Source organism: Alligator mississippiensis, chromosome 8, assembly GCF_030867095.1.
Source record: "Alligator mississippiensis isolate rAllMis1 chromosome 8, rAllMis1, whole genome shotgun sequence".
Taxonomy (NCBI): Eukaryota; Metazoa; Chordata; order Crocodylia; family Alligatoridae; genus Alligator; species Alligator mississippiensis.
In genome coordinates this window covers 45,561,841-45,587,937 of record NC_081831.1, presented here as the reverse complement: position 1 = coordinate 45,587,937, position 26,097 = coordinate 45,561,841, and the positions used below count along the sequence as shown (strand labels likewise).

The 26,097-nt window shown below is 42.4% G+C and overlaps 1 protein-coding gene across 2 annotated transcripts in view; it reads left to right on the top strand.

Moving 5' to 3' along the window:
* Positions 1-26,097, top strand: part of DIAPH2 (diaphanous related formin 2) — an 840,428-nt gene that overhangs the window by 400,414 nt on the left and 413,917 nt on the right. For both annotated transcript variants that reach the window (XM_059732728.1, XM_059732729.1), the window contains exon 24: positions 24,066-24,195. In XM_059732728.1, coding sequence (XP_059588711.1) covers positions 24,066-24,195 — 130 coding nt within the window. The remainder of the gene's footprint in view (positions 1-24,065; positions 24,196-26,097) is intronic.

Here is a 26,097-nt window from a genome sequence, read left to right as displayed (position 1 = left end):
AAATGTGATCCTTAATGGTTTTTTCCAGAGGTTTCCCAAGGATAGAGGTGAGACTAACTGACGTATAGTTTCTGGTTCCTCCCTCCTCCCCTTCTTGAAAATAGGGATGACTTTGGCCCTTTTCCAGTCCTCTGGGACATGACTGGAGCACCATAGGTGCTCAAACAGCTATGCCAGTGGCTCTGTGACAGTGGTCAATTTCTATAGCACCCTTGGATGAAATTCATCTGGGCCCGCTGATCTGACCACATCCAGCCCCTGCAAGTGCCCCTTCACTAAGTCTGCACTAACATTTGGTGGGCTGGTGTCCCTCCTGTGTCTGTCTGTGATCCAATTGGGAGATTTGTCTTGGTTTGTGTCTAGGAATACAGATGCAAAGAACTCATTGAAGAGCTCAGCTTTGTCCCCTCTCTGTCACCAATTGCTCCAGTTTATCTGTAGGGGTCCTATGCTACCCTGAGTCTTCCTTTTGTTTCCTATATACCTGAAGAAGGACTTTTTGTTGTCCTTAATTTTTGTCTCCAACTTAAGTTCTAACCCTGCTTTGGCCTTCCTGACTGATTCCCTGAAAGTGCGAGCCAGGGAGGTATATTTCTCCTTGGTACCTAACCCCGTTTCCACAGCCTGTATACCTCTTTCTTTGTCCTTAGGCCTTCTTAGACTTCCCTGTTCAGCCAAGAGGGCTTCTTGGCCCCTTTGCCCCATGATATGTTGCTGATGAATATGTTGCCAATTAAGAAAAATACACGTTTAGATCTATCTAGAAAAAGAATTAAGACAGTTCCTCAGTATAAATTACGTTGTCTTAAATTAGAACCAACCCTGGTCATGGTGTACTCAGAAAAAGCCTTTTTGGTTATGGATTTAGAATCAGGAAAACTTGTATTGAACCTGTCTGGTTGTAGCTATAAAGATAATGCTTTTATGGTAATTGAAAATTCTTAAAAATACATTTTTTCTGGATGTGATATTGAAGTATGTGGTGTTATTGAAAAAAAGCAATCATTTGTAAACAACGCTTGGCAGAGAGCACAAAACTTAATTTTGTTTAAATAAAGGAGAGCAACATTAGAATTCATGTGCTGTATCAAGACTGGCAAGCAATAGTTGCTGTTTTGATATATGCACTAAACATTAATTTCATTCCATCCAGGAAGAGCACACACCAACTGCTGAAACTTCCTTAGCCTGACTAAGGGTTTTTGAACCTGAAAGCTTGCTTAATAACTATTCTCCAACCATTTGGGTTGGTCTAATAAAAGATATCAAATTCACCCAAGGAACCTTGTCTGCCTATGTCCTTAGACCAACACGGCTACAACCCAAACCCCTAAACATTAATGATTGCTTAAGTATTAAGTGTTCTGTAAATATGCAAATATGATAGAGAAGGAAGCAGAGAAGCAAAGAGGGGATGATATAGTTGAAGATCTAAAGGTGAATCTTCTGAGCAAGTTGGTAGTTCTGACAATTTTACATATATGGATTGGCCACTATTGTTTGCTGTGTTACAGTAATGATTAGCTTTTTTTTCTTTCACAGACAAGAAAACCCTTTGGGGTCTGGAAAATTATCATGGTAGAAATGTGCTTCATTTAAAAAGAAGAAAGGTTACTTTTTGACTTTCAGAATTCAGGGCTGTTTGCTATCATTCTCTTGTGAACAAGTGGAAAGAGGCACACCAGGCATCTTTCAGTCTTTTAGTAAATATGTTCTTAACCTCAGCTGTTTAGTCTGTTTGTGCTTATGCGTCCTTTTTTTTTTAACTTTTGTGTATACTATCATTGTTCCAGGGACATTGTTTATGTAGTTCCAGCAAACCCTGAAGGTAAGGGGAAAATTCTGCACATGTTCCTTAAGAATTATTAGTAAACATATAGGATAGGCATTTCAAAAGTGCTTGAAGTGACCTAAGAGAATATTTCTTTATGTAAATCAGTGGAATCTGTGCACCTCAATCAGAGTATATGGTTTTGAATACTCCATCCTTAGGAAACATTTACTTTAAATGAAAATATTGTCATGCTCTGGTGTTCCGGAAAACACCTAGAGTTTAAATGAGTAATTTATTAAGAAAAGAAAAATAATCCTAAGCTTTCAAAGGAATCTACACATTTTACTTACCATTTAAACTACCTCTCAAGAAATGAGTTTTTATTAACCTCTGGCATAAATTGTACTACTTAGTTCTTCTGGGATCAAAACGCAAGAAATGTGTTGATACTCTTTTTTACCTGCCCATCACCAGTCAGTCTTACCTCTATTCCTGGGAAAATGCTAGAGAAAATAATCAAAGAACACATTTGTGCAGGCCCAGCAGGGGAAACGATGCTGAGGGGAAACCAGCACGGGTTTGTCACAGGTAGATCCTACCTGACAAACCTTGTAGCCTTCTATGACCATGTCACACACTGCCTGGATGTGGGAGCCGAGGCTGATGTCATCTTCCTGGACTTTAGGAAGGCCTTCAACACGGTTTCATACCCTATCCTCATTGGGAAGCTAACAGACTGTGGAGTGGATGCCTACACGGTCAGGTGGGTGGCCAACGGGCTTAGGGACCGCACCCAGAGAGTGGTGGTGGATGGTTCCTTCTCGGCCTGGAGGGAGGTGGGCAGTGGGGTCCCACAGGATTCAGTCCTTAGACCGATATTATTTAATATCTTCATCAGCGATTTGGACGGGGGCGTGGAGAGCACCCTCTCTGAGTTCGCTGATGATACCAAGTTATGGGGCAAAGTTAGTACACTGGAGGGCAGGGAGCAGATTCAGGCTGACCTAGACAGGTTGGATCAATGGGCAGAGAGAAATAGGATGCAATTTAATAAAGATAAATATAAGGTACTCCACCTGGGAAGGAGGAATCCCTAGTACACCTATAGGTTGGGGAGTGTCCTTCTCAGCAGCTCAGAGGCAGAGAGGGATCTTGGAGTCATAATTGACTCCAAGATGAACATGAGCCAGCAGTGTAATGAGGCCATCAACAAGGCCATTTGCACCTTGTTGTGCATTAGCAGGTGCATGACTAATAGACCAAAGGAGGTGATGCTCCCCCTCTGTGTGGCACTGGTCAGGTCACAGTTGGAGTACTGTGTCCGGTTTTGGGCGCTGCACTTCAAGAGGGACGTGGGGAATCTCGAGAGGGTCCAAAGGAGGGCCTCTCACATGATTAGTGGCCTTCGTGATAGACCCTACGGAGGGAGGTTGAGAGAGCTGAATCTCTTCAGCCTTCACAAGAGATGGCTGAGGGTAGGTCTTGTGGCCGCATATACATTTATTAGGGGAGGTCAAGGGGGAATAGGGGCCGCGCTGTTTACTAAGGTGCCCCAGGGAGTGACTAGGAATAATGGGTGTAAACTAGTTGAGAGTGGATTTAGGTTAGATATTAGAAAGAAATTTTTCACAGTAAGGGTGGCCAGGATCTGGAATGGGCTTCCAAGAGAAGTGGTGCTATCACCTAGCTTGGAGGTCTTCAAGAGGAGGCTAGATAGTCACCTGGCTGGGGTCATCTGACCTTGGTCCTCTTTCCTGCCAAGGGCAGAGGGTCGGACACGATGATCCATTGTGTTCCCTTCCAACTCTACAATCTATGAATCTATGAATAACCTTGTGATAGGCTCGTTCTTACCATTTTGTATCCCTTACTTAGTTTTCTTCCCCTTTAGTTTTCTTCTTTTTCTTACCCATCTTTCCCTCTTCCATTTATTTTCCCCTTGCTTTCTCTCTCTCTCCATCGCTCTCTCTCTATTGTTCTTCTCATCTGCCTTGTGAACTCTCACACTGTTCTGTAACAGATTAAAGTATAAGAGCTTACTGGCCAGCTTGGACTGCAGCATTCTTCAGTGTCTCTTAGTTCCATGCTTTTTGCTTTATCTTTTTCAGAACATCTTTCTAATTAGCAGTTGCTGGAGAAAAGGTGAAATTAAAGTAACATGAAGAAAACTTTCCAACATGTAGGTCAAGATTCTTGATGAAGTTGAGGAGAATGGCAGGCATAGAACAGTGTGGTTCCTTTAGGAGCATGTTTTAGGGCATGTCTAATTACATTGATGCTACTCTTGGGAGCATCACTATAATGCGTGCTTTGTCCTCTCACTTATGGAAGGAATTTAGATAAACCCGTAGTACACTACTTTTGGTTCCTTACAACTCTGATGCTTTATTAGGTCTAGATTGTAGATTTTTGTACACTGGTGACCAGTTACATTAGTATGATTGAAATCAGTCTCCAGTGTGAATAAAGACTTCAGTTTGCATCACCATTAGTAGTAGGCCTGCATGCTACATATAATAATATGTGTTTCCATGAAATTCTTGAGTTTGTCCCATTGGTTTCTTTCTCACTGTAATTAGACTTTTTAAAGTTTGTTTAAAAAAAGCTGCAGGGGTATTTTTAGTTTTTCTTACCACTTTTCTAACAGAAATGAAAATTGTCCTCTTGGAATATTTAACTGTTTTACATGGGGAAAGTGCATTCCACCACTTTTATTTATTTTGATTGCATACATACATTTCTGTATCCAAAGACTTATCTAATTGTTGCTTCTTTTTTAATAATTATTGTATTTACTCTAATAGAAGGTAACTCTGATTATAAGACAGCTCCCCAATAATTAGCTTCTATATATGGAAAAATTATAAATTTGTTATAAATTTCCAGGTATAGAATCTAGTTACTGGCTGTTTGCCTCAAATGTACCCCCTTCCCGCTGCTACAGCAGGGGAAAAAAAACTGGGAGATCAGATAGCTTTTTGCTCTCTGCATGCCCCCAACTCTTCCCCCTGGCAGCCCCTCCCCCCCCTTCCTCTTATTGTCAGACCCTGGCTGTAGCTATTTGCATACCGTGCCCATAGACTAAGTTAATCTAAAAGTGATACACATTACCTTTTTTTGAAACAGCTGAAAGTTTAGCAGAGGTGTTTCAGAAACACCCCTCAGCAGCACTTATCTCTAGTATAAACTCAGGTTAAATCAGTTTCAGTATCACTTGGGCAAAGCCCAAAAGTTGATTTCTTGATGTGGCACTATGTAGCATGTCAGGGCCCCAGAGGTTGTTGTGATGCTGTGGCAGGCATCCTTCTTGTCAGCCCAAAGCCTGGAAGCCTTGGAGTTTAGATGCCCCCTAGTCTCACTCCTAGTCAAAAGGCTGAGGAGTAAGCTCATTTCCACTAAGGCTGCTTATAGACTTTTTTCTTTCTTTGAAAAAGACACTTTCCTTGAAACTCAGCATGTCCCTGTGCTGAGCCCAGCTCATGCCCAGAAAAGGCATTGTGTTATTTTGACCTGGCTCACTCAATGTCTGTATAGATTAGGCACTTCAGCAGGGCTTTTCTGGTACTTTTATCTAATAGCTCATTGAATCAACTTTAGATAATAGTGCCAGAAAGCTCCGTTGAAGTGCCTGATCAAGCGGAGCCTGGTCAAAGTAATGCACTGCTTCTTCTGGTAAAACTTTTTTTTTTGGGGGGGCAGGGGGATTTTTTTCTTTTTTTTCCTTTCCGTGTCTGTCAGAATACTTTCTGTGACATAAAGCAGTATCATGGCTCACAATGACTTGAAAAATAGTAGGTGGTGAGGGGGATTGCACTTAATGGGCCCTGGCATATATTATCTCTTTGGCTAGGAGCAAGCAAGACTACAGTTTGGGAATATCTGAAGCCTCAGGCTGAAGAGTCTGGGAAGGAGTATACTTGCCAGTTGTAGCACCACACAGACTTGAACAGTTGAGCTCTGCTCAGTTGATAGAATTCAAAACTGAGTTGGCTAATTTGGCTTGAGAGACAAAACTGAAAAAAGGAAAAAAAAAGATGGGGAGAGGAGGAGGCATTCAAATTCCAAGGCTAAGTTCAGACAAAAATCCCAAGGCTGAATTGATTCAATCTTTGCAGGTTAATCCAAGCTGCATAGATTGAACCAATAAGCAAGTGAACAGACATTCACTTATGATTCCAGAAATACAGCCACATGCCTATTGTGGACCAGGCCAGAAGCTGTGGAGAGCACACCTCCCAGTCTGCCAGCCACTGCTGAAGGAAAGGGAGGGAAGCTGGGAGAGAAGCCCTTGGAGGCTTCCCCACCACAGCTCAAGTGGAGAGGGGGTCCTGGCCCGGTCCTAGCCCAGCTGGATGAATACAATGTGTGGGGTTTAAATCCTCACCTTGGCCCACAATGGATCCCAGCTAGGGTCTGCATGGCAGGGGCAGGGGGTGGGAAGGAAGCCCTCAGAGGCTTTTCTAATCCCTCCCCACTCGAGCAGAGAGGGGAGGGGCATGGCTAGGTCATGGCCCAGCATGGGCCAGCCAAGTATGCAAGACAGAGACCCCTCCCCCGGTCATAATCAGTTAGATCAGGCCAGGGCGTGGGCCATGACCTCCCTCTGCTGGAGGTGGGTGGGCAGGGGGGCTCTAGGGCTTCCCCCCTACTCACTGAACCCCCCCCCCAGGTAAACCCTGAATGAGGTTGGTGCTGGCCAGAGTAGGGGTTTAACCCCCCGACTCCATCACACTGAGGGGGGCCTCGCCATGCCCCCCTCTCCACTCTATGGAGGGAGAGAAACCTCCAAGGGCTTCCCCCCAACCCCTGCCAGGCAGGTTCAGTGTGGGCCAGGGCCAGGGTTTAATTTCTCCCACAATACTTAGCCAGTTTGGACCAAGGGCTTGCCCCACCCCTTCTCTCTGCTAGAGCAGGGATCTCCCCTACCCCACTCCAGGCAGACCCCAGCTGGGCTGTGGTGCTATGTTCCCCCCCCCCCGCCACCCCCTTCTCTGTTAGCCAGAGCAGTGATATCACTCTGGCTGTGGAGGGGTAGGGCAGACACTGCTCTGCTGGAGCAGACAGCCCAGCCCAGCCCAGGGCTGCAAAATATCCTGGGATGCTGGGGATCCGTGAGTTAACGTGACTGCAGCAGGGATCAGGCACAGAAGTTCCATAAACCCATTTGACGTAAATCAGTTAAGTTTGATACTGCATTCAACCAGGTGTATCTCAAACAGATTTTGGCCATATTGAAAGTGGTTTATGTGCTCTGAACTTCTGTTCTGTTACAGGTTTAAATCAGTTTCTGCTCACTTCAACTGGTTTATGTGTAACTTCTGTCCCTAGCTGAAGGCTTTTGGGCATGGGACTTTCACATAAAAAGCCTGCCAGAAAGGGGGTAGGGGGGAGTTCCCAGCAGCATATTTTCCCAATGTGGGCTATGTGTTTATTGTCATGCTTAGTGTTGGCAAAATTTAATCTACTTAATAGTTGGTTTCCGTTGCTTAGCACATGCTAGTTTTGGCTGCAGCTTGAGTGAGATTTCCTTGTACATGATTATAAGACAAAGGCTTTTTTCCCCTTATGCCAATTAAGGGGGGACCTTATCTTGGGATTGGATAAATATGGTACCTGAAGTTCTGAAATACACCTTTTTTCCCCTCTAATTGATCCATATTAATATAGTTTTTAATCAAACTTTCTCTTGCACCATTGGAAAGCAGTATGGGGGGAAAATCTCTGAAAAACACTTTAAGAACTAAGTTCTATAGGAACAATTATCCAGTAGTTAAATATTTTGGTTGGGGTGGGGGGTGTATTTTGGTTGTTTTTCGTATGTAAATAGTGCAGGAATAATATTTTGCAAAGTGACAGCCTCTTTTTTTTTAGGTTTAAGAAATGTGAGATGTGGCATATATACATATACGTGTGTGTGTGTGTGTGTGAGAGTATATATACATGTATGTATGTGTTTATATATAAACCAGATTTTAAATTCAGCTATTGCTGTATGATGGTAATCATGAGAGAGAAACAATCCATGTGGTCAACTAGATTTTGTTACAATAAAGAAATGCTTTCAAAAGCATGTTCTTTCATAGGAACTTTTTAAAATCCTTTTTAAACTAATGAAGGTAAATTGAACTGAATAAACAAAAGGGTAAGAGGAAATTGTTGGTGTTTGTGTGTGTACATGAGCAGACAAAATATAGTTCTGATATTTTATTTTGTATAGTCTTCTAGGTAGAGGTAACAAATAACCTGGGATCCTGGTTTTCCCTGATAAAAAAAATTGCAAATTCTCTGATAATTCCCACCCATGACTGGACCACGGGTATAGATGGCTATACCCTGTACAGGAGGGATCGTGTAGAGAAAAGGGGCGGGGATGTAGCTCTCTATGTTAAGGAAAGCTACACGTCCCTGCAAGCCGATATTGGTGACCGGGGTGGACGGCTGGAGACCCTCTGGGTTAAAATCTGTGGGGAACACGGCACAGGGGACACAATGGTGGGAGTCTACTACAGACCTCCCACCCAAAGTCCTGAGCTTGACCAGGAGTTTGCCCGGGAACTGGCTGAGGCCGCATGCTCCAGGACCATGGTTGTCATGGGTGACTTCAATTACCCGGATATCTCGTGGGAGGATCGCTCAGCAAAATCTGAGCAGTCGCAAAGCTTCCTCTCGTGCGTGGATGACCTCTACCTGACTCAAGAAGTCTATGGGCCAACGAGAGGCAAAGCGCTGCTCGACCTGGAACTGGCTACTGGGAATGACCTAGTCGGCGACCTAGTGATCAATGGGAAGCCGGGTGACAACGATCATGAGCTGATCACCTTCACCGTCTGCCGAAAAGCTGGCAAGTCAGTCAGCAACACGCAAGTCCTTGACTTCAGGAAAGCCGACTTTGACAAGCTCAGGAGGCTTGTCAGTGAGGCCCTAAGGGACCATGACCACGGAGAAAGGGGAGTTCAAGAAGAGTGGTTGCTCCTCAAGGGAGCGATCCTCAATGCACAAACTAAGTCTATTCCATCTCGGAGGAAAGGCAGCAAGAGGGCACAGCAGCCCCCCTGGCTCTCCAGGGACCTAGCAGACCTCCTGAGGCTAAAAAGAAAGGCCTACGAAGGATGGAGGATGGGAGTCACCTCCAAGGAGGATTATTCTGCACTGGTCTGGTCCTGTAGGGAGCAGACCAGGAAAGCCAAGGCTACAACTGAACTCCAACTAGCTTTGAGCATCAAGGACAATAAAAAGTCCTTTTTCAGATATGTGGGGAGCCGGAGGAAAAGCAGGGGCAACGTTGGACCCCTGCTGAACCAGATGGGGCAACTGACAACTGACGCCCAGGAAAAAGCCAACCTATTAAATAGGTACTTTGAGTCGGTCTTTCATCAGTCCCATGGGATGCCCATGCCCGCTATGGGACAGGTAAGTCCGGGTGAGGGTGATCCCCTGCCCTCCATTGATGCTGACTTCGTGAAGGAACATCTTGAGAAGCTGGATACCTTCAAGTCAGCTGGCCCTGACAATCTTCATCCCAGGGTACTCAAGGAGCTGGCGAGCATCATAGCCTAGCCTCTAGCACGGATCTTTGAAAACTCTTGGCGCTCTGGTGTAGTGCCCGAAGACTGGAAGAAGGCCAATGTGGTGCCTATCTTCAAGAAAGGGAGGAAAGTGGATCCGGCTAACTATAGGCCCATCAGCCTGACTTCTATCTCGGGGAAGATCTTAGAAAAGTTTATTAAAGAGGCCATCCTTAATGGACTGGCCGACACCAACATCTTAAGGGATAGCCAGCACGGGTTTGTTGCGGGTAGGTCTTGCTTGACCAATCTAATTTCCTTCTATGACCAGGTGACCTATCACCTGGACAAGGGAGAAGAGATTGATGTCATATATCTTGACTTCAAAAAAGCCTTTGACCTGGTTTCCCATAATCACCTCTTAGAGAAACCGGCCAATTGTCGCCTTGGGTCCTCCACGATCCACTGGCTGGAAAACTGGCTCCGGGGTCGGACCCAGAGGGTAGTAATTGATGGAAGTCACTCATCGTGGTGTCCTGTGACCAGTGGGGTCCCCCAAGGCTCTGTCCTTGGACCCATACTGTTCAACATCTTCATTAATGATGTGGACACTGGAGTCAGAAGTGGACTGGCCAAGTTCGCTGATGACACCAAACTTTGGGGAAAAGCATCCACACCAGAAGACAGGCGGATGATCCAGGCTGACCTGGACAGGCTCAGCAAGTGGGCGGACGAGAATTTGATGGTGTTTAACGCCGATAAATGCAAGGTTCTCCACCTTGGGAAGAAAAACCCACAGCATCCTTATAGGCTCGGCAGTGCTATGCTGGCTAGCACTATGGAAGAAAGAGACTTGGGGGTCATCATTGACCACAAGATGAACATGAGCCTGCAGTGTGATGCTGCGGCTAGTAAAGCGACCAAAACGCTGGCTTGCATCCATAGATGCTTCTCAAGCAAATCCTGGGACGTCATTCTCCCCTTGTACTCGGCCTTAGTGAGGCCGCAGCTGGAGTACTGTGTCCAGTTTTGGGCTCCACAATTCAAAAAGGATGTGGAGAAGCTTGAGAGAGTCCAGAGAAGAGCCACGCACATGATCAGAGGTCAGGGAAGCAGACCCTACGATGACAGGCTGAGAGCCCTGGGGCTCTTTAGCCTGGAAAAGTGCAGGCTCAGGGGTGATCTGATGGCCACCTATAAGTTTATCAGGGGTGACCACCAGTATCTGGGGAACGTTTGTTCACCAGAGCGCCCCGAGGGATGACGACTAGGTCGAATGGTCACAAACTACTACAAGATTGTTTCAGGCTGGACATAAGGAAGAATTTCTTTACTGTCCGAGCCCCCAAGGTCTGGAACAGCCTGCCACCGGAGGTGGTTCAAGCGCCTACATTGAACACCTTCAAGAGCAAAGTGGATGCTCATCCTGCTGGGATCCTATGACCCCAGCTGACTTCCTGCCCTTTGGGCGGGGGGCTGGACTCGATGATCTTCCGAGGTCCCTTCCAGCCCTAATGTCTATGAAATACCTCCCCCCCCATCCATGATTAAAATTAAAGCCCCCCCAGCTGTGCTGGTGGCCCTCCTTCCCCTCCCTGAGGCCCCCCACCCTGCTGGTGCCCCTCCTTCCCCACAACCCCCCTCCAGCCTTGCTAGTGCCCCTCCTTCCTCCCCCTAAAGCCTCCCCACGCTGGTGGTGCCCTTCACTTCCTCCACAACAGCTCCCCCACCCTGCTTGTGTCTGTTGCTCCCCACCCACAGCCCCTGCCCCCCAGCTGCCAGGGCTATGGAGCCAGGGTCCCAAATCCTCAGCTCCCTGCCCACAACAGAAGGCAGTGGCTGCTGCAGGGTGAGCATGAGCCGGCTCTCCCACTGCTAATGTGTGTTTGAGCGGGGCTGGCTCCTTCCCCCCTAAACCTGCTGGTTCCCCCAGTCATGATTTGCAATCCTCCAGCCCTGCCAGAGGGGGTCCCTAGCCTCCTGCAAGCCCCGTTTACCATACAGGCTCCAGGAGCAAAGAGTCAGCTTAAGCTGAGGCAAGCCGAGCCTTTGCTGACTTACAGCCTCAGACTCCACCCTTCCTCCCCCACCTCCCCAGGCAGGGCTGGGGGTTTCCCATCCCTTTTGTAATCAGCTCTTGCAGGCTGGAACTTTGCCAGCCTGCACAGCTCTTTGCAAAAGGGGGAAATCCACAGGTTTCTCTGCTAAAAGGTAACATCTGTTTTTTCTTTGATAAAACAGGGAAATCTGTAGTTTTCTGTTTTTCTGTGGGAAATGGAAAAACTGGATCCCTGCTTATAATTGCCACCTGAAAAACTGAGCCAACTTAAAACAAACAAAAAAAATAAAAAAGTTTGTAAATCAACACTTCCCAATTTGAGATTATGCCAAACCTGCTGTAATTTCAACTAGAGAGTAAAAAGCAAGGTATTAAAGGCTTTTGTTGATATTTATCTTTTTGGTTAAAAAAAGTCTTACCTTCCTATAGATTCCAACTAACAGAAATCACTGTTAGTGCAGATTTATTTTTTGATGGACGCTTCACTGAGGATAAGACGATTTAGGGACAAGTCAGTTTTCATTTTAATTAGTTTTTTTTAATAATGTTAGGTTTGTCTTAAGCTTTATGAAGAAATATAAATGCAATTCACATAAAGGAAGACAGCTAATGAATGTAAAATCTACAGCTAAATTAAGATACAGTATTTCTTGGGAACCAACTATATTAATTTTGCCAAAAATTGGGAAATATTTTTCATTTGCTTAATTAAAGTACTTTGAAACAATTGCTTTGGTATGTAATAATCACATGCTTTTTAGAAAATTACAAAAGGAATGTTTTTAAGATTTCTGAACTGTACCTTGTAATAGCAGTGTGAATTTTCATACATCTGAAGAGGAAAATATTTTTTTCCTCCATGTCTCTTTCTCTAGAAGAAACACAGATTGTTCGCTATTGATAAATTTAAATTTCCTCATTTTTAGTTGTTTTATAAACCTAAATAGGGAAAGATCTGCAGATTTTATGAACTCAAATATAATCAATTAACAGTATTGAATTCAAGACCATTGTAGAAATGCACTCCATTGATGTCTCCCTATTAACTATTGACATTGGCCATGCAGGGAAGTTGGCCTCACACAGACATTCCTTTCCTTCATTGTTTGAGAAATACAGTATAATAACATAAAGAATAGGTGCTAGTGTAGATGGAAGAAGAGCAATTGCCTGGTCTGTATTCAAATAATTGTTTATCTAAATGTTATTCTGATGAATCTTTCTTAATGAATTCAGAATTCAAAGAAATGGAAGCTAAATATTTAATCGTTCTTGTTTTTCAATGCACAAGAAAGATGCATAACCCTGATTTTCAGTCTTCACCCATTGCAGCAACAGGTTATTTTTCATTTTGTATTTCAGTTGTTGACAAACAGTTCTAAATTTAGGTTTTCATAACAGGAAACAGACAGGCTGAGCCAGTAGAAGCCACTTATTATTACCCTAGCCCTTTGAGTAAAGGTGCCTGCTAATCTGTTCTCACTATTATAGATTTTTTTTTTTAATATACTATTTTCCACTTATGTCCCCCCCACCAATGTAATTGCATCTTATGGTGGAAAAGTCTTTCAATCTAAGTTTTAGGCAAGTCCAAAGGTAATAATCATTTCCAAGAAGACTTTCAGAATTAAGTTATTTTGCATATGTGTGTGTTATGATCTGGTATAATATTACCAGATGGATTAAGAAAAGATAATGAGTGTTGTTGTGTTGTTATATTTAAGTAGGGATATGCTATGTCATCTTTGTGTACAAATTAAAAAAAATAATCCATGTACTCTGCAGCTTGGTCAGTTCCTTGGTATCTAAGGGCATCTGTACACTTGCTTCAGGGCAGGGGGAGCCATTCTAATTAAAGCACCGGCAGCATCACATGTATTTAGTGCCCCACACTTCAAAATGGTGGCAGGGCTGCTTGAACTAAAGCTTGTTTGATGAGCTTTAATTCAAATGCTCCTGCTGCTATTTGAAGTGTGGGGACACTGAATACATGTGACACGTAGGCTGCTGGAACATGTTATTTAACACATGCCAGCAGACTTGATTAATCAAGCCTGCTCCAGTGTGTGCTAATTAGCATGTGTTGGCGCAGACATCTGGCACATAAATAGGTGCCTGTAAAAACCTGATATAAGGTGATACAGTCAGCTTCTGCATGATGCTGTAGCAATACAAGTGAATCCACTCCAACTTTAACCTTCTTTCAGTCAAAGTTAAGGTGATTTAGCTATCATGTATCACTACAGGATCATACACAAATAATAGTTACTGGGTACATCAACACATGCACTTTACTGTGGATTAAACAAATTAGCTCAACAGTAAAGCATCACCATTTACATGTGCACCAGTAATATGGGTCAGTAAACTAATGAACTGTTGGGGACAGTACTGTCATGGCAGAGTAATTCACTGCGCTGGAACGCTCATGTAAACACTGACCATGGGCGTAAATTGCACCTGGTCAGTCCAGCCAGCAGGTGGTTTGTTCCACCCTTGCTCAAATTGCTGCTGTCCCAAGCATTTTTGTAGACACTGTGCCTGAGAGCAGTTTACTCCAACTCAAACTGCCCTGGAGTTTATTGCTTTGCATTTGTTGCACATGTAGATACACCCACAGTACAGCAGCTGCTGAGTAGCAGCTCCTCTCCTTTCCTCTTAAACGTGGCTAAATGTTTGCTTGTCCATACCCTAAAATTGCTTACTTCTGACAACTAGATCAATAAATTGCTTGTACAGGTACAGTATAACCTCATAAATCTTACTTTCAGAATTCTCAAAATCCAGCACTTTTTAAAAATACACTACGTCAGGGAATAGCAGTGGCTGGTCCCAGAACAGTGGCTGTGGCACAGAGTGGTGGATGGTGGCAGCAGCTGCTGCATGCAAGCATCTCCCTCTCCCCCTCTGCATTGGGGTGGGGGGTAGTGTCAGGCAGTCACGGAGTGGGAAGGAGGGGAGGAGAGGTCCCAGAGCAGCGGCCACACGGTGTTTCAAAAATCTGGAATTTTCAAATTTTGGGCAGGTCCTAGGTCGCAACAATGCTGGATTTATGAGGTTATATTCTGTGTGTGTGTGTGTGTGTGTATGTGTGCACGCGTGCGCGTGCTGACAAGACAAATATCAAGCAGACAAGGACCTAGAATCAGTAGGGTAGTTCCATTCTTTTATTTGGACAAAATATTTCGGTACATTTTAAACTTGTAAAACATTGCATCTGATTGTTGTGTGCCTACTTTATTCTCCTCTGTGCTATGTATTAAGGAAGTTATATGATCAGTGTCAGAACAGTGTTATTTTAAATATGCTTGACACTGGTGTTGAACATGTGCTGGTTGTGTGCCAAACGCAGCTACATGAGATTTTTTTCAGCCCTGAATTTCACAGAGCAGGAACAAGTGATTATTACATGTCTTCATAGCAGCTTTTCCTGGAACTTTCTGACAGTATGAAGATAGGCAAGAAGTAAAGTTTTCTAATCTCTCTCCCAATTTTACAGTTAGGCCAAATACAAATTATCACAAATTTACCTTACTTCTTGATTTTTTGGGGGGACTATCAAAGGTGCAATGCCACTCCAGTCCTACTACGTTGCAAAGATAATACAGAGAGAATCAGGTTATCCTTAAGTTAGGCATAAAATATCCTAGTGTCCTAAAATAAAAAGTTAGGTGGCATATATAGCATAATATTGTACTCTTATAGTGGAAAGAGTGGGATAATTCCATTTGCTGTTCAAATAATCAGCTTTTATTTGAATTTGTCATAGTACATCCATTATCACTGCATTCACTTTATAATGTTGCTGTATACATACTTTAAATAAGTATTCTTGCTTTTAAATATATTTGACACATTACATGTTTGAATCAGTCCAATAAGGAACATGCTAGTTTGAGATATGCAAGAACTGCTGTAGAGTCTACAACTGAAGATATTTTAATAGTAGCGGTAGTCTTCTGTTACATGTAAAGTAGGGGTGTGTGTGCGTGTGTGTGTGTGTTTAAATATGTAAAAGAACACTTTATATTTTTTTCTTAAATTAAAGTATAGAAGAGGCTGGGAATTATAGAAGAAAGATTTCAGAATTGGGTTCTTTAAGAAGGAAATTACTACAAAGTTAAATATTTATGAATATTTTATGTTGTCTTGCCTTATGCCTATTAATTAGGTCCGTGCAAAATTTTGGCAGCTGTTTCATTTTGGAGGTGTTTCAGGCCGTTTTGGCGCCCGAAACACTGAATCCAAATCGAAACAGAAGGCTCCAAAACATCTCTGAAACGAAACGAGGCATCTGAAATGTTTCCACGACATTTTGGAAAATTTCGGCATTTCAGAGCCAGGCATGCAGGGAAACAACTGTATGCTGCTGCCCTGCTGTGCGACTCGGCTCCGCAGTGAGTAGAGATCCGCGCTGAGGGTCTCCTCACCGTCGCTGCCTGTCCTGGTTTGCTCCCTGCTGAGGCCCCTGGTCCCAAGCCCCACCTGGTTGGGCAGTAGTAGGGCTGTGTGAAGCTTGCAGCCCATTCGAAACTGATTCAGAGGAGATTTGGCTGAAACAAAACAGGACAGTGATCCAAAACACTGAAACAAATCCCTGCCCTCCAAAACGGCCGAATCCAAAACCAAATAGAAACACAGCCGTTTTGCACAGCCCCACATTAGTCTCTGAAAAATGTGTAACACTAGCCCATTCTTTAAGGTGGTAGTTATGGAGATAGTTTAGTGAGGGTATGGGTAGAAATAGATGCATATATTTATTATGAACTTTTGTAATGATATAAGTACAACCCTAATATACACAGATTCATATATACATCTTACTTTGTGTTTTATAAAATAAGTAGAGTTTAATGTGTTTGTTCTTAAACATACCTTTTCTATATCCTAGTGCTTACATAGACAATAGTAAGAGTCATCTATTACTCATTTATTTCACCTGATGCCAGGGTTTTGTTCCACCCTGCTCCCTGTTCCTCCCTCCATCCCATCCCAGTTTATGATCATCCATTTTTGTTCCTGATTTAATTATATCCATAATTCAATCCCAAGCTATACAAATAATTTGAAATATTTTAATATAATTTTTAATACATTTGATTCACGGTCAAAATTATAGGCGGTCAGCTCATTCATACTGCTGTAGAATGTAAAAAAGGTAGCAGTTAAATCATAATATGTGCAATCACTTGTAGCAATTTCACATACCCTTTTGAAGCAGTTGAGAATAATGTCTCTCACACCCTAAACTGGGTAGCATTTGTCTGGTCTGTTGCTAGAGAATGTTGATCTTTTCAAAGAGGTGCTGTCAAATATCAAAAGTGTAACATATGTAAAAGTAGGAAAAATGTGGCCACATAGTATTTTGTCACTGAAATCAAGGAGGAAAGAACAATAGGGAAGAGGGAACCAAGGTACGAGGAAGCACGTGCAGCGTAAGTTGGAGTGTAATGGGGGAAGGAAATGAACAGGAAATACGTATTACATGGAAGGTTTGATTTTTATTTTCCATATCTAATGAATATTATGATTCCATATCTAATAATATTATTCACAAACTGAATATCTGTGTGATTTGCAGAAGGATCTTTCAAGAGTTTGAATGGCTAGTTAATGTGGCCTTCAGCACCTTAATATATTCAACATGTATAACTGTCCCACATGCCTCTTTTTCTATAAGGAACATAGAAGGGTGGAAGCAGACCAGGCGTGGCTAAGCTGAGCCATCTCCTTGCCTGCTTTAAGCTGATTAGACCACCCTAAGGCAGGAGGAGTGTACACAGGGCAGTTTTATCAGTTTTACTTCTATGGTGAAACCAGTGGAGAACTGCTCATCAACATTAACCATATTGGTAATGCAGAGAAAAATTTTAGGAGGTTGAATAGTATTTTCAACCCCAAATCAAATGTATAAAATTCACCTCCCCCTTTTGGGGTCAGGCTGAGAGAGCCTCCTTTTTTGATCATTCTTTTCTGTGAAATTCTGGCAATTCTTCCATCAGAGTTTGCTCCATTACAACAAAATACAGGCACTCCTCACTTAACGACCGAGTTCCGTTCCTGCGACTAGGTCGTTAAGCGAATTGGTCGATAAGCGAGGAGCCGCCCCTTGATACTGCGTGCCTTGGCTTGAGACGCCGCGCTGCCGTTTCCACAATACGTTTTGTACAATACCGACTGCTCGGAGAGCTGGTCGTAAGTCTGCGTGGTCGTTAAACAGGTAGGTCGTTAAGTGAGGAGTACCTGTAAGACAAACCCCACCCCAACAATATCTCCTTTGAGCGATTGTCTAGGTAAACATCCTCATTAAGGGCAAAACTGCACCTCAAGCATTCTTTGAAGACATTTTGCTTCAACTTGCCTATGGGGTGCACCTAGCTCTATCCTCATACGGGGGGTGGGGGGAGAAAGGGTGGTACATAATTTCTGTTGCTGAGTTCCTGTCAACTTCTGGGATTAGATGGAACAGTTTTGTCATCTTATGCCTATCAACTAAAGGACTTGCTTGAAGTCTTCAAAGAGCTTTTTTGATGAAAACAAAAATAGCAAGATTACTACTAGTTTCTTTCCTCTCAAAACAAACAAACAAAAAAAACTTGTCCATATGTATTTATTAGACCTCGCAGCTTTTATTTCTTTTAGGTTTCTTCCTTTCACGCACAAATTTTCATGCACTATGACTCCTGGGGGCCATTTTATCCTACTATCTCCTGGACTCTTGTTTCTGTGTAGGGAAATTAGGAACCTCTTTTTTTTTGTTTTAATAGTTTTAAGAGTCTTTATTGTAGCCTCTCCCCACTTTTGGTACCTCAGTGTTATAGCTTCTTTTGTGACTGTCGTGTTGGTATTGGAGAGGTACGCATGATACTATTTAAAAGAGATTCCCATATTTGTGGGAAATGTTCTATATACTGCAGGTCTCTTTCATGCAAATCACACCACGATACCTAGCTTCAGGTCTCTTGGGCTCCAACTCTAGTCTAGGCACCAAAGATTTAAATGGCTACCTGCAACCCTGGCACTGTCTCTGCTCAGAGACCTTCTATCCCCTTGGCTCTCAAGAACTTGTTAACAAATTATGTTTCTAAAGATTAGCCCTTCTTTAAGGAGCCCCAGACAGGGGCCAATCTTTAGAACCACAATTTGCCTCACTCACCTGAACTTGAGACAGTGGCCTCTGAGTATGCTATTGAAACTCTCATGTTTCACTACTGTGTCCTGGCTCAGTTATTAGTAATCTGCAGGCCACCAAGATGACTGGAAATCAATGGCCTAGATGCTCTTCTGAATCTTCTCAACTAAGAGTAGCTTGGTGGCTCCAATTTGCATCCAGTGCCCACATCCCTAGTTCAGGCTATACCAGATGGGATATGAAATGACAATCTGCTTCCTCATGCTGCCCTTATCATTGTAGACTCCCCAGTTGATCATGGCATTGAACTCATCTTTACTGTCTTCTAAACCTATACTTTCAACCTTGACAGAAACTAGTAAAGTGTGCTATCCAGTGTGCTATCCAGAGTTAGCCACCAGTCCTGGCTCTGAATGTTAAGGCGCAGTCTATAAAGGTTGCTGTATCCGACTCTCCCATTGTTTGGGCATGCAAGAATAAAGTCAGGAAGGCCAAAGTGTAATTGGAGTTGCAGCTAGCAAGAGATGTGAAGGGTAACAAGAAGTGTTTCTACAAGTATGCCAGTAGGAGGAGGAGGATCAGAGAAAGTGCGGGCCCCTTACGGAATGGGGGAGGCAACCTTCTGACAGTATGCAGAAAAAGGCTGAAGTGTGTAATGCCTTTTTTGCCTCAGTCTTCAGAGGTAAGGTCTGGTCCCAGACTGCTACATCGGGCAGCACAATTTGGGGAGGAGGTGAGCAGCCCTAAGTGGAGAAAGAACAGGTTAGGGATTATTAAAAAAAGATGGACTTGTACAAGTCTTCATAGACTTCGCAGACATTAGGACTGGGAGGGTCCTCATAAGATCATTGGGTCCAACCACCTGCCCAAAGGGCAGGAAGTCAGCTAGGGTGAAAGGATCCCAGCAAGATAAGCATCCAAATGCTTCTTAAAAGTGTCCAGAGTAGTCCTTCGAGTCAGATGGTATGCACCCGAGGATGCTGAGGCAGTTGGGTGATGTGATTGCACAGCCACTGACCATCATCTTTGAAAACTCACGATGATCAAAAGAGGTCCCAGATGATTAGAAAAGAGAAAACAGTGCTTCTATTTTAGAAAGGGAAGGAGAATCCAGGGAACTACAGACCAGTCAGCCCTGGAAAAAGCATGGAGAAGATCCTCAAGGAATCCATTTCTAAGCACTTGGAGGGGAAGAAGGTGATTAGGAACAATCAGCATGGATTCACCAAGGGCAAGTCATGCCTGACCAACCTGATGGCCTTCTATGATGGGATGAATGGCTCTGTGGATGCGGGGAGATCAGTGAATGTGGTGTACCTCGATTTTAGCAAGGTTTTTGATACAGTCTCCCACAACATTCTCTCAGACAAGCTAAGGAAGTATGGGCTGGATGAATGGACTGTAAGGTGAATAGAAAAGTGGCCGGAGCATCAGGTTCAGAGAGTAGTAGCCAATGGCTCGATGTTTAGTTGGCAGCTGGTATCAGGTGGAGTGCCCCAGGGGTTGGTCCTGGGGCTGGTTTTATTTAATGTCTTCATCAACAACCTGGAAAATGGCATAGAGTGCACCCCCAGCAAGTTTGCAGATGACACCAAGCTGTGGGGGAGTAGTAGATATGCTGGAAGGTAGGGCTAGGATTCAGAGTGGCCTAGACAAATTGGAGGATTGGGCCAAATGAAATCTCATGAGGTTCAAGAAGGAAAAGTATAAAGTCCTGCACTTGGGATGGAACAGTCCCATACACCAGTACAGGCTGGTGGCTGACTGGCTGGGCAGCAGCTCTGCAGAAAAGTTCCTGGGAGTTAGAGTAGACAAGAAACTGAATATGAGTCAGCATATGCCCTTGTTGCCAAGAAGGCTAACAGCTTACTGGGCTGCATTGGTAGGTGTATTGCCAGTAGGTTAAGGAAAGTGATTATTCCCCTCTATTCAGCACTGATGAAGCAACATCTGGTATACTGTATTCAGTTTTGGACCCCCCACTATAGAAACAATGTGGACAAATTGGAGAGAGTCCAGTGGAGGGCAACACAAATGGTGATGGGGCTGGGGACATGACTTATGAGGAAAGACTGAGGTAACTGGGCTTATTTAGTCTAGAGAAGAGGAGACTGAGGGGGGATTTAATAATTCAACTACCTGAAGTGGAGGGATCTAGGATTTAATAAAAAGCTAAAAGTAGTCTGCAGGGCTATGAAATATGAGAGACTAGGAATTGTGAAATCGCAAATTCTTCAGCACAGTGGCTTAAGAAAGAATAACTTGATAAGTTCAACCTCAGTACCATTAAAAAGAACAGGTCACTAAAACCTTTTGAGTCAGGGGCAATTAGCATGGATCAAGCAGATTATATGAAACCATGCTGCCTATTGAGTCCCCCAGTGCTGCCTGACTAGAAATGCTCCTGTTGCTATTCTGGGTAAAAAATGAGCTTCTGTTTTTAAAACACAATATAATTTTGGAATGTTAATTTTTGAAGGAAAGATTCATATCATATGCAAGCAAATATGGTTCAATTTAGGACAGTTAATCAGAGTTCAACTCTGTTAAATTAGAATCTGTGCTTTGCAACCATTTGTAGACACAGGTGTGCTGCTTATATGCTCGTGCAGCATGTCATTAACTTATTAAGGATCGTATAGCTACGACTGACATAATTACAGTTGAAGATTTAATTATTTACCAAATAAGAATCACAATTCATTTAAATATGTATTATTAATTTTGGTGGCTTATTAGTTCAGGTGGTAAAATATTATAACTTTTTCTGTACTGTTGTCCATTTTAATAATTTGAGGTTAAAATAGGACTCCAGGTTTTGATGTGCAACTGTTTCCCAAAATGTCCTGTATCCCATTTGGGCCTGGAGTCTCCACCCAAGGAGCCCCAATGAGGTTGTACCAGTGGACTGTTGGTTTTTTTTTAAATCCCTTGTACTTCCTTGCATGGCCTCATTAGCCATTGAAACAATGTAACAAAAAATAAATTTATCTACATAGATATAGAACTATATATAGATCTATATCTAGATATATAAAATAGGTTTTAGTTATTTATTTATTTATTTTACTGAAGATTGTTGGGGTGGGGGGAGAAAAGAAGAGGGGTTGGTTTGCCCGTGAATTAAGATCAGTGTAACTGTGTTCTGTTTTTCTATAACTATTTTCTCTAATTGTAAATCTGTCTTGAATCTATCAACTATAAGAGTAAGGAGTATTTAAAAAAAAAAAAAAAGAGGGAGAGAAAAATAAATAAGTTTTTCACCTGTCAGTGTTTTCAACTGCTATTAACTGCTGGAATGGTCTTTGTCTGTCATCTTTTACAAAGATCAATATGATATTTCAGATTTAGCTTTTTATCTTCTAGACCAAATAAGATATTTCTTAGGTTGAGAAGTCTAAACCTCAGACGTCTGTGGTTTTACAACAGATTCAGCTTCTAAGAAAATCACTCACATTTATTCTCAATTTACCAGCCTTTTCTCAATTTATTAGCTGTTTGCTATAAGACAGTGTATAGTTCTTCTGCTGGTAGCTGAAAACTGGCTTCTCATGTGCTTCTGGGGATGAGAGGAGCCGGGCCGGGTCTGCACCAGCCAGCAGAAGCAGTGGTGGAGCCGTGTGCTGCTCGGTTCTATTTGAGCAGTGGGATTATCCTTGTAGATTGCACCGTTGTAGAATTCCTGTTTTTTGCTACCATTGACAATACTTGTATGTTACCTTAGTAGCATTTTATAGAATTGAGTTAACCAGAGTTTTGACATTGTATTGTTCGGAATTTGTGCCAAAGACATTCAAATAGACAAAATACTAAAATTAATTTTAAGTATTTATTTTTTTTACTGCTACAGTCAGCTGTGCTGTCTCAATGGAAATGGATTTTGCCTGAGTTACTTCAGTTTTACCTATTCTGTGATATTACAACATGCCCTTTTTTTTTAGTCTTTCTGTTCATGTTTAAGGCCTTTAAAGAGGAAATAAAACTAACTTTCCTTTTTAGAGTTCAGTACTTTAGCAACTGATTTTATTTTTTAAGTTGGAAAAAAGCTTCTCTAAAGATTACTATAGTAATGCATTCCTGTGTGCCATTACTGAACATTTTTTTTTCTTTTAATAATCCAAATCAATATGAGTTAAATTGCCCCTTAATTTGCCTAAATATCATATATTTTAAAGCCTGTTTATGGAGAGTATTCATTTATTCTTAACAGGGTAAATCCTCAAAGCTGAAAGGCCTACATTAAAATGAACATCCATGGGCAAGACTGTCATATGAAGATTATAGAATTAGAACTTCCAGTGATTTACAAAATGACAAAGCAAATGGGAGATCTTTATGGACATATTTGTGTTGTTGTAAACAAATCCTGCATTTTATTTGTAGTATATTTTGAGGCATAGGCATATATGAGTTATTTTAGATATAGTGGTAGAAGTAAAGGTGCATTAGAAACGTTTTACAGCTGTCATAGTACTACTTACATCTGAATAAGTCTTAAGACCTGTGTCTCCAAAATATTGTCCATCTAATATATGCATGCATCCTTAGTATTTGTATGAATCATCAGTCACGATATCCTGTACTTGTGCCAAAACTAACATACACACACACACATACATGCTCTTTTTAATTATGCATATACAGGTGTAAAGAAGCTCTTCTAGGCAGCCAGTTTGTATCTGTTATGCTTCTCCTTTTGCAGAGCTGATCAAGTCATTTAATTCTTGAGTTAAACCTTTCTTTCCTCTAAAGTCCATCCAAACAGACTGTGAAGCAGTAATTAAGTTCTACCTTTTTTTTGGCTGTTGCTTAAATGTGCAATTGATTTACACTGGTAAGAAGGATCCATAACTTATCCTAAGAACAAAAATTGTATGTCCAGGAACAGAGAGCAGAGATTACTTTACATAAAATAATTAAGATTAAAAAATGGTGTTTGTGTGTGTGTGTGTTTTCATGTACACACACACACACACACACGCATGTTCATATATTTTTAAAATATATATAAAAAGCATACTTTGAAGGATTACTATGGGGGGTATGAGGCAATGTGGTGGGGCTACTTCTGGCATGGTATCCCCTATAGAATACCAAAATGTTGCAATCTCAAGGGTAAGGCAAGTATATAGGGTGCCTCAAAACCCTAGCCCTCACTACTTTGTGGGTACTCCTTGATTGGAGAAAGGCTAACAGACATACCCTGATAAAGGAGCCCTTGCAGAGGTGTTGGGCAGTCAGCACCAGCTCTAACTTATTGCTCTTTGGCAGAAGTTACAACTGTTGAGGCATTGAACGTCTGGATTTGGTCTGGCCTTTGGAATCTGTCTTGATGTTGTAAAGGGGGGATGGTAGGGCAGCTCCACTCATCCGTTCTCTTGCCTAGGCATATGTGATCTAGGTCTTGATGAGATGGTCACATAGACCTCTTGCATGTACAGTGTGATCCAGAAGATTGATGGCTGCCAAGTATTTAGAAATGGAGTTAATTAAAATAAATCTGATGGTGGATATAAGAAAATAGTTGAAAAAAACGAATTAATGCCTTCCCTCCCCTCCACCCCAATTATTTCTTTCCAATCCTTCTGTTTACAGATTAGAGATACCAAATCATCAGATCAAAAAACAACACTGTTGCATTTTCTGGCAGAAATATGTGAAGAGAATTATCGGGATATCTTAAAATTCCCAGATGAATTGGAACATGTTGAGAGTGCAAGCAAAGGTAAGAGTATAGTTAGCATACCTAGAATAATTACTATCTACTTTGTGGAATGCTCTTAGAACATTTTACTTCAGATTGTAGGATTATGTAATGTGTGAACATTAATAATTGTCCTGGATTTTTCTTGTTTTGGCTGTTCATTAACCTAGGAAGAGCAAAAAATATAATTCGGTTTGATTTTTAGTAGTACGTATTAATAACAGAATATTACAGTGAAGCACTTTGAGTTTCAGGAGGGGAAATGGCTAGAACAACACCATCATGAAAATAGTTCACATTAACCACTTTAGAGACTAATTTTATTCATATATGCAACCACAATTTAAACAATATATTTTTTTCCTTATCAAATTAATTAAATCTCCTTACATGATGATTATTTAATTGATATTACAAGTCAAATTTATAGTGCTGTAAGTAATATCCTTGGACAACTCCCCAGATCATTAGTTCTGTTGGCTATTTTGAAGATTTTTTTTTCCAAGTATGACTTTTATAATAAAAATGTAACTGGGATTGTGAAACCAAAATGCTTAGGCACATATAGTCAACTAACTACATATTCATTTTTATTGTGATGTTTGGGTTGACATGTATTTTTTATTAGAAAAATGGTACCAGTGATGTCATGAATGTTCATACTTTTGGTTAGCGAGGTAATACAAAGTTGCATGTTCAGTTAATTATACATGCATTTAGTTTTGTGTAACACACGGAAGATTACAGTGCTGTGAACAAGGGAATGGAGTAGGTTACATAGGCTTTATTTTCTTCATTCAGTCTCATTAAGGCTAAGTACAGATGGTCAAAAAGCCTGAGGGTGAATCGATCCAATTTCACAGGTTAGTCCAAGCTGCATAGACTGAACCAATAAGTAAGTGAATAGACATTCACTTTTGATTCCGGCAATGCAGTCACATGCCTTCACTGGCTGAAGCCAGAAGAGAGCACACCTCCCTGCTTGGCTGGAGCAGAAGGCTTGAGCCAAGGCTAGTCTGCTCTCCCTGCAAGGAGTGGGGGGGTGGGAAGGGCTGCAGGAGAGATGCTGGGGAACTGTGAGTTAACTTGAATCTGGAGAGGAACTGTGACAGAACTTCCATAAACCCATTTAACCTAAATCAGGTAAGCCTTATACTACATCCATTCAGGTTTATTATAAACCAGTTTCAGCCATTTTGAAAGTGGTTTACGTGCACTGAAATTGTTGTGTTACAGATTTGAACTGGTTTCTAATCACTTACACTGGTTTATGTGTCATTTCTGTCCCTAGCCTAAATTGCTGAAGTGGATGGAACCAGTGCTTTAAAATAAACACACCAGAATACAGGAGACATAAGAGATTATGCTTTCTAATATTTCTAGTATAACAGACCAAATGTGTGCATCATTATCATCTGTACAACAGAAAAAAAATAGTAATTTCTATTTATTAGTAGAGGTTCACTGATATATTGGGGCAAAGTGGATTGGCACCAACAAAAGGAAAATTAATATCATCGGCCATTGACTTTTTTTGGCTGGTGTAGCCGATAATGTCACTGATAAATGCTTCATGCATGGTTGCAGCTGCAGCTTGTGCGCGGCCTGGAATGCAGCTGGGCAGCTTGGAGAGCAAGCTGTGAGGAAGGGACATGGGGGGCCAGATTGAGGCCCCCACTGTAAGAGGGACTGAGGCAGGGGCAGGCACTGCCCAGCCAGGCAGGCACTTCCCAAGGCTGGGAGCAGGAGGAACAGGGAGATGGGAAGAGGGTGGCTCCTCGCTGCTACACAGACCCCTGGGGAAGGTATGGAGGGCATTCCCCCCCCCCCCCCCGGCGCTGGATTTGGGCTCAGGGGCTGCACCAGCCAATTCTCAGTGGGAGGGGGATAAGCAGGGGCAGGGTGGACTCAGCTGTGCAGGAT